This window comes from Juglans microcarpa x Juglans regia, chromosome 5D (assembly GCF_004785595.1).
Source record: "Juglans microcarpa x Juglans regia isolate MS1-56 chromosome 5D, Jm3101_v1.0, whole genome shotgun sequence".
In the NCBI taxonomy this organism is placed as follows: Eukaryota; Viridiplantae; Streptophyta; class Magnoliopsida; order Fagales; family Juglandaceae; genus Juglans; species Juglans microcarpa x Juglans regia.
The window spans coordinates 19,525,562-19,534,646 of NC_054602.1; the positions used below are offsets into that span (position 1 = coordinate 19,525,562).

At 36.0% G+C, this 9,085-nt stretch overlaps 1 protein-coding gene across 1 annotated transcript; it reads right to left on the reverse strand.

Moving 5' to 3' along the window:
* Positions 1 to 913: 913 nt before the first annotated feature.
* On the reverse strand, positions 914 to 4,175 carry LOC121265237 (sugar carrier protein C). The gene is made up of 4 exons (XM_041168785.1): positions 3,786 to 4,175; positions 3,342 to 3,664; positions 1,668 to 2,297; positions 914 to 1,553 (listed from the first exon to the last, which is right to left on the reverse strand). Exons 1-4 carry the CDS (start codon positions 3,922 to 3,924, stop codon positions 1,080 to 1,082), a joined length of 1,566 nt encoding a protein of 521 aa, XP_041024719.1. The 5' UTR covers positions 3,925 to 4,175; the 3' UTR covers positions 914 to 1,079.
* Positions 4,176 to 9,085: the final 4,910 nt, after the last annotated feature.

The following is a 9,085-nucleotide window of genomic DNA, read 5'->3' on the forward strand; positions in this document are numbered from 1 at the left end:
TTGTTAAAATCCTCAACTTTCTTTCCTTATATCTACGTTTGAATGTTGAGATGAGTTGAGTTAAATTGTGAATAACAGTATTTTATAGGTTCCATTGAGATGGGTTTAACTTTTTTATATTAAGATGAATTTAACTTTTTAAGTTAAAATGTATAAAGTAAATTAAGATGCATTTAATTTTTTTATATAAAGTTGAAAAAGTAACGAATCTCATTAATAAAATTGGTTTGAGATGGGATCGGAAGAGTTGAGTATGAAGTATAGTTGTATTCTAATTTAGGTATTCATAGAGTACTATGTTATAATTTTCAGAAATGGATATTTGTCCCTTTATAAAAATAGAAACGGGCCTGACCTGGTCCCTGATGGCGTTAGATTTCCAGTCATCTTCGCCCGTTACGTTTATTTGCTAAAGACTAATGTTTATATAAGCACTTGAAAATTGTAACGGCTAACATGTAAATAGAAAAAGTAGGCACGCAGAGAAAGCGATTGAATAAGGATTTAAAAGGGTTACAGTTTCCGTTATAATTTAGAGATGCAACTAACACTCCAACCCATATTATATGATACTTCAGACCGTCCACTCAATCATGATAAAAATGACAGTTTCTGTGGGATATGTGGAGGAAAATCTCTCTTCTACCAAATTGACGCATCATATCATATGGGTTTTATTTTTTTCCTAAAAGAAACTATTATTTGTGCTATTGATGCCAAATAGAAACTAAAGAACCATCTTTGCAATGCAATATAGCCTCAAAACAAATGGTCATTACATAATGAAAAAAATCTATTCATCATCCTAATTATTATCATCTTCTCATCATTCCATAATATGACATTACAGGATAGATTAACAAGTGAAATATTATAAATAGTCTCCAATTATCTAATGACACATCATGAGATGATGAAAAGATAATGTGAATTGTGATGATGAGTAAAATTACTCTTACAGAATTGCGGTGCCCTCCAAATAATATAAACCGGGACATTGATAAATAACCAAACTAGTATGTATTTTGCTACCACCACATAAAAAGAGAGGAAAACTAAAGAGCAAGGTCCCCCTCCCATTACACATTTTTGATAGCCCGGCCTCCCTTGCCCATCTCGACGTTAGGGTTATCATCATCGCTCACGAATCTGGACCAGTACCAGTGGGTCTTCCATACTCTGTTCATCTCCTCAATTGGGATACCCTTTGTCTCCGGCAAGAAAAAGTAGACAAAAACGGTCATCACCATCACAAAGAAGGCGAAGAAGAGGAACAACCCAAACTTCATGTGGCACAGCATTGCTAGGAAGGCTTGAGCTACTATAAATGTGAATATCATGTTCACGCACACGTTCACACTCTGAGCTGCAGATCGAATTTCGAGTGGGAAGATTTCACTAGGCACCAACCATCCAAGAGGACCCCAAGACCATGCAAATCCCGCAACATAGATGCATATGAAAAGCACCACAACAACGGCATACCACTTGGGCAGATCCCCGGGATTCCCATCTACTCCAAATTTAGCACCAATAGCAGCTGTAACAACAGCCTGCAGACACATAGAAACCAGAATAAACATGGGTCAGAGAAGAGAAATATACACGAAACATCATAGTTTTGATGAAATAAGGATAAGCATTTCTTTTTCTAGCAATGGAGGTACCTGGCATATGAGCATTTGAGTCCCGCCCTCAAGGAAAAGGAACCTCCTTCCCCATTTATCAACACCATAAATGGACACCAAGGTTGCACCAACATTAACAATTCCGGTAATCACCGCCGACATGAGGGAAGCATCACTTCCGAAACCAATGGTGTTGAACAAAACAGGTGCATAGAACATGATCACATTGATCCCAGTTAGTTGCTGGAAGAAAGGAATCAGAATGGCCATAGAGAGGTGGGGTCTGTATTTTCTTTGTAACAAGTTTCTCCAGGGGTTTTCCACTAGCTGTGATGCTTCACTAGCAGCAACAAGATCACAGAACTCTTCCTCAACATCATCAACACCCCTTATTCTCTTGAGTTTCTCTTTGGCCTCGTCATGTTGGCCACGTTCAATCATGGAGTTGGGGGTATCAGGAAGGACCAATGATCCAACGGTGATAATGAGGGCAGGAACCATGGCCCCACCCAAGCTCAAGCGCCATCCCCAGCCACCCTTGATCTTGGCAAAGAAGTAATTCAACACATTGGCAACAAGGATACCAATTGTGATTGATAATTGGAAGCCAATGTTCAGAGCTCCTCTGTACTTGTAGGGAGCCATCTCAGAAAGGTAGAGGGGCACCGACTGTAATTACCCAAAAAATAAACAAATTAACCTCCAAACTAATATCTTAATCAAGTAATTAACAGATGATAATTAGGTGGAATCAACGAACGAACGAACAAACATGTCGCCCTCAGAAGGGGGGGCCACCACATCTGTCAAGTTGTCATGCTTCTTGGAAAAACGCACAAATCCTAATAACTTTTGAGATAGTCAAACAAGAAAACAAAAGCACATGAGTGCATATTGTGTTTACTTCACCAGCTGAGCCGCTATGAAACACCATTTTTTTCTATATTCAACGCCGTGGAATTCTTGAGTAAACTATTGCGGAGAAAGAATGCACAGCAGTGAGGTCATTTGCAAAGAAAAGATTATGGCGTGTTATCACTTTTTGGGGAAGATAATAGTTAACAAAACAAAGTTCACACTTCCAGTTAATAGTTAGTCCAAAGTCTTCTCCCAACCACTTTTTTTGGGTTTCTCAGAGGGAAAAAATACGAACATTTTTTCTTTTCCATACTTTCTTGGATACCAAACGGCGCTTTATGATTTATTTAAAAAAAGAAAAAAGAAACAAGCTCGGAAAAACTGAGAATGGAGTAGAGAAGAAGAGACGAGTAGTAGACGGCATCCATGTCTATGTAGCCAAAAACACAAACAATCAAACAAATGGGAGCTACTAGCCCATATCTGGATCAGAAACAACTTTAAACCAGAAATTCCTTTTTGTCATATTGTTCCAAGCCATTGTCACATCCATTACGTCTTTTTTTAGTTTTCATCCGAATAAATAATAATCCTTTGCAAAATTATAGTACAAGATCTCAATTATTTTTTAAAAGAAAATTTTCCCCAAAACTGAGATCACAAATAGAAAGACATGTTTAGGGACAAAACCAGCATAAATATAAAACATAAGACGCATTATTCAACCAATGTGATAAAATAAACCATTGTGTTTCATTCTGCTTTCAGACAATATAGATCCAAATAAATAATAAACAAGTTTAGCCTCCCAGAATATGATATCCCAGATCAAGAAAGGGAGACAAAAGCAAGTACCTGATTGGCAAACCCAATACCGAACCCGAGTAGAATACGGCCGACGATAAGCATCCAGATGGCTTTGGCAAAGCCATTGAGAATAGCTCCGGCGCAAAAGAGCACGCCTCCGAACAGCATGGACAACTTGCGTCCGAATTTACGTGTCACGGTGGACGCCACGATCGACGAAAGAAGAGCAGCCAAATACAGAGACGACGTGAACATGGTGAGCGTCTCGCTGTCGTATTGGCAGTACTGGTTTTTGGACTCATCCTCATTCTTCTTTCGGTACACCGACGGGAAGAACTTCTTCAAGAAAGGGTCCATGGACGTGACTCCACCTATTAAAATCCCAAAGAAAAACGCCTTCAAAATATAATCATTATTTAAAGAAAAAAAAGACTTTACAAATACTAATCAAACATTTTACTTGGATTTGGATTCTTTGCGGGAGTTATTTACCAGAAATTCCAATATCATAACCGAAAATCAAACCCCCCATGGCTGCAACAATACATGTTACAGTCACATAGGGAGTGAGGTTTCCCGGGTACGCCTTGCCGGGTACACCACCCGCAGGAACTCCACCGACAGCAGGCATAGCTGTTTCTTTCTAATCTTTTTCACGTCAAAGGCACGAGGAAGAAGAAGCTGAATACAAAGAAGGAACAACAACTAGATCTCTACACAGTAATAATGAACAGAGAGGGGCATAAATCCAGAGGAACGAGATAGAGCTTTGAGACTGCTCCTGGCTACTGTATATATAGAGAGAGAGCGAGAGAAGGGAATGACTGAGGGTGAACCCGATTCATCCGACTTCTACTTTCTTTCTTTATTTTTTTGGTGCATTTATTTTGGATAGATTTCCTTATATTACGGTCTTCCAATTACTTTAATTTAATTTTGGGGAATCGTCGGGTTATAAACATCCTTGGATTCAAATCAACCTTATTACTGACACCCTCTTACTTGTAGATAACGTTTCCTTTTTAACAGACGGATGGAGCCTCATTCAACTATTAATTTGTATGTAGGACCAACCATTCTACGGTTGGGAAGTCAATGGGAAAGTATTTTGGTATATAATCTACTATTCATTTTCACATTCTATACTTGCTAATTTTTTTATAGAGTGTGAGGTACTGAATAGTGACTGATAAAAAAATTTATTCAATACAAAAGAGTTTTGCTATACATCAGTAACTATCAAGTAACTACGATTCTCCTACTTACGGTTCTACAGTATTTATTAATGTTTAATTATATCTAAAAGCTTTATATTTCTATGTATTTAATTTAAGAGTTATTTTGCTCATCGTCCTTACACTACAATCATGTTAAGAGAAAATAAAAACAAAAATAAGTATATGGTATATGAATGATGAGTAGAATTTTTTATAAATCAATATCCCGTAAAATCAATTATATTGTGTCTTTATCATTACTCCAACACTATGTGCAGAGGGTGGGATATAGGGTGAAGCTACTAGCCGGATGGGTGTAAAACTTTATTTTACACCCACTAATAAAAATAAGACACATAGAAACTCTAGAAAAATAAAAAATAGAGGTGCATGCAGTGTATGCCGCCCTCCCCCCAAACCTAATCTTCACTTTGTTCGACACGCCTATCCTCGTCCCCCCTCCCTCCCGACCCCACTTGCTCCGTCTCTCTCCTCAAGCTCTCTCTTTTCTCAAGCCTCTCGGCCTATCTAAAAACATAAAATGGTTAAATTTTTCATGAACTTTCTTATGCAAATGTGTGTATGTAAAGAAATGTGTTTTATTGTTATCTATTTCCTTGCAAATTAAGATATGGACATTTCGCGGAAGGAGACAGGCAATGTCTCAAGGCATTTTTGACACAACGTATAAAATGGTGTACAAAAATGTACGTCGTGTTTGGAAATTTTTGCACATTGTCTCTAGTTTTATCTGCAAGCATTTGACGAAAGGAGATCTAGGCATTTATCTCAAGATCTGGACATTTTTATACCTTGCGTTTGGTTTGTAGCACTGCTATTTCGAATCCATGTCGAAAATCTAGTTCTTGCAAATGTTGTTATCGACAATGATTTAGAAATCTTTGCAACACAATTTTTTTGTGTGGTTGTGTTTTTGGCTAATGGGTTTGTCCATGTAATGGCTTAATGGGATTGTAATTTAATCTCTTCGATTTCTATTGTGGATTCAAATTTGAGCTTTCATTGCAAATTATCGTGGGTTTGGAGCAATATAGATTCAGCTTCGAGGGGCTTCGATAGTCAATACATCAGAAGAATGGGTCTTCAGAGAGAGGATCACAATAATGGAAGAATAGGTCTTCGAATAACAATGGGTTCGAGGGTATTGAAGGAGGTGAAATGTGAAGACGAAAATGGCCTCTATTGACGGAGACGAAGATGGGTTTGAGGGAAACTTCAAGGAGAAGAGGGAAGAGAGAAGAGGATAGAATAGATGTGATTCTATCATAGTTTTAGTAAGTCTACTATATATTATAACTTTATTCGTAAGTGTAAAAGTTAAATCCGCACCGTATGGATTTGAAGTTTTTTCTTTGGATATAAAGTTTCCAATTTTTTTTTTAACAAAAACAGTGTGTAAAACGCCATAACTCGGAATTGAATTTACACGTCAGAGATTACTTGGACGGATAACTAGATATGTGATCCGTAAATGTCTGAGACTGAGTCAGCAAAAGCATTTTAGCTGGTTTACCCCCAAAAATAAATAGGTATTTGGATAATGTTGGGTTCAGTAGAGGTTGTGGCACGTCAGATACGCTTAAGCTAAGCTGTTATGTGATTTAAGCGTAGAACGCGTGACTTCAGAAAAAAGGCATTTTATGGCAAAGTATTCCAACCACGTGATGAGATGACATCTACGGAAGATACAGCTATACAATTGTAGCACGACGATTTTTACAATTGTGGTATTTTTATTGAGAAATGATTTTGTATAAATTTTAAATATAGATAAATTTCATACAAATCTTTATAAAAAAATAGATCTTACCTTATAAAAATGTAAAAAAAAAAAATTATTATTTATTAGTAGAATTTATTATTTTATAAAAAGTTTATATAAAATTTATTTAATTGAGACTTGTATTTAGTATTATTTATTTTTATTATGGGAAGGGTAAATTAGTCCAAGATGTAGTGGTTTTGTAGTATTGTGAACTGTGAAGGGGTGTCTGTCTCGTTCCTGAACTCGCGGAAGACAGCATAGACTGACGGGACACTGAACTGTGTTTCTTTTTATGACAGCCGTACCTTTAAGATACTAAAATATTAATTTAACGTATACATATTCTATTTCGGAGCAAGTATGGGTATTAACTGATAGTGCTATTTTTAAAATTTGAAAGATTTGTGTAGTATATATTAAAATCTATTTTGAGTTATAATATAAATATATTTAAGTTTATTTTTAAATTTAAAAATTAACTGTTTGTACTTTATAATTATTATTTTATTTATTTAAATTATTATTTCTCAATTTTGAGTCACAATATATTTAAATTAAAAAATAATAATTTAAGTATCAAATTAAATTTATTAAGTAATATATAGTTAGTGTAATTGTAAAATATAAAAAAAATAAATTAAAAATATTATTATTAAAAAATAATATTATATTACTATTTTGACTAATCCAATATGTGGTTATGACTAGGGAGATTTTCGATTTATAATTTTAAAAATAAATTTGATGAAACCAATATTAATACTTATAGTCATATATGTCTTGTTACAAAGACAAGATTTTCAAACCTTTGTGTATCCGTGTTTAGAGTTACTAATTTTTTTTTAGAATTGTTATAGACATAAAGAAATTATATAAAAATAAATCTACAAACTGTTATGACAGTTATTATCACTTAATACATAACTTTAATACAATTAATGTAATAATTTTCTCACTTTAATTCAAACACATGATATGACAATATTCAACTAATTTTTTAGACATTAATTATGTTGTAAGTGTTTCAAGCGGTGAAACCTGCCATTTCTACTCTAAACAGCCTCCATATGGTTTCAGATTCTTCCGAATGCGAAATGATGGACGTGACCTTGAAACTTCAATGGGGGCGTTGTCATCGCTTAAGCAAAAGCCAAGAATTGGAGTGAAGAAAGAAAGTGAACTCAAACCAAAAAAAAAAAAAAAGCCGAAAGAAAAAGCAAAAGAGGAAGAGAATGGGGAATTTCTTTTACTTCGTCGAATTCCATCACGTTTTTACTTTTCAGAACAATTTTCCTTTACGATTTCGTCACTTTAGAAGTTTATTAGGAAGCTTCGTTGGAGTGTTTTTTAGGTGTTAATTAGATATATTTTGCATAGGTGTATTTTCTACTCTAATTCTGTTTGAAATGTTGCCAATATCAATTTTTAATGATAAATCATTCTATGCTAAAATTAAAATATCATATTTTTGAGTTTCAAATTATCTAATAATTACCCACGAAAGTGTTTGTTTTGTTTCCTAAACAACAAATGGAAAAGAGTGGCAATTCGTGTCTAGTTATTACATATTTGGATTCAAGTTGAGTCAATTGTTGTCGACGTGTTTCACTGCCGCCACCTCACGATTACCTGCATCCAAAGATTAGATAGTTTCGATGTTCGATGGGAAGCCTCTGATGCCTAAGTCAGTGACTGTAAGAATAATATGTAATCTCAAAGAATTAGATCCCCTTGATGTACCTGGGTTCTCCTTTTATATAGATCTTTTGAACCATTCTGTTGCTTAAGTGATTATAAATATATCTATTATTCAAATTCAAACTTGGAGATGAGGGTTCAGACTTTAATGGATTGTTATTGTAACTGCTCTTATCCCTTATCGTCACTGGGTGGTTATTCAGTCAGTAAAAAGAAGTGAGCTGGGCCCTTCTCTAATTTAATTGGCCTCTTCGCTATTGGAAATCAAATCATGAATATGTGAAGGCCCGTACCCATACTGTACTGACCGAGAGGAATGTTCTCTCCAGTTACCCCACAAAGTCTCATTACACCCAGTGTGATAGGACTTGAATCTAAGCGTCGTTTCAGTTTTCGAGGAGTTTCAGGGGGTCGTTTCAACTTCATTCCTCAGGCATGTCAACTATCACCTCACATACACTCCTATTTAATGCCCCTTGGTCATTAATTTTCCCTCCCCTTTCGAACTTCTGTCTCTTTCACATTTCTTACTCTCTTTCTGAGTTCTTACTTTTCCGAGTTCTTGCCCTATTTCCTTCCTCCATAGCTTCTTCTTCCAAAGTTAAGGGTGTGGTTACTACTTCTGACCCTTCACCATCCCGCAACTCTTCTACTCGAGTTGTCGTTGCTCCTCCGGCATCCATATTTGCGGGTTCTCGCTGGTCTTCAACCATTACTTCCCGCAAACTGGAGAATGCTCAAAACAATTTCAACATTCTCGACTCTGTCGATTTGAGGGCCCTCTACTCCAAACCAGAAAGCTATCGACACCAAAGGTATGGTAGTTTCTGTTGCCCTTTACTTTGCTATGTTTATCATGGGGCTTTAATTGCCCTTTGTACGACTAGTTCGCAACGTGTTAGACGTCCTAGGGCTCGCCCCAGCTCAGTTGGTGCCTAACGCTTAAAAATTTTTTATGGCTTGCTGCGTTTTGTGGTGAAGGGTACTGGAATGTGTGGGCCATCAATACCCAGACTTAACAACCCGTGAGTTTTTGTCCCTTCATAGGTTAAGGCGTTTGGATGGGAATCTTTGCAGTTTTAGAGCCCGTA

Excerpts from the sequence above, each read along its gene's own strand:
- LOC121265237 (XM_041168785.1), bottom strand. The coding sequence starts at position 3,924 with ATGCCTGCTGTCGGTGGAGTTCCTGCGGGTGGTGTACCCGGCAAGGCG. Across the intron at positions 3,665-3,785 it reads TTATGATATTGGAATTTCTG|GTGGAGTCACGTCCATGGAC; the intron begins GTAAATAACTCC and ends GGATTTTAATAG. Across the intron at positions 2,298-3,341 it reads GTATTGGGTTTGCCAATCAG|TCGGTGCCCCTCTACCTTTC; the intron begins GTACTTGCTTTT and ends GGGTAATTACAG.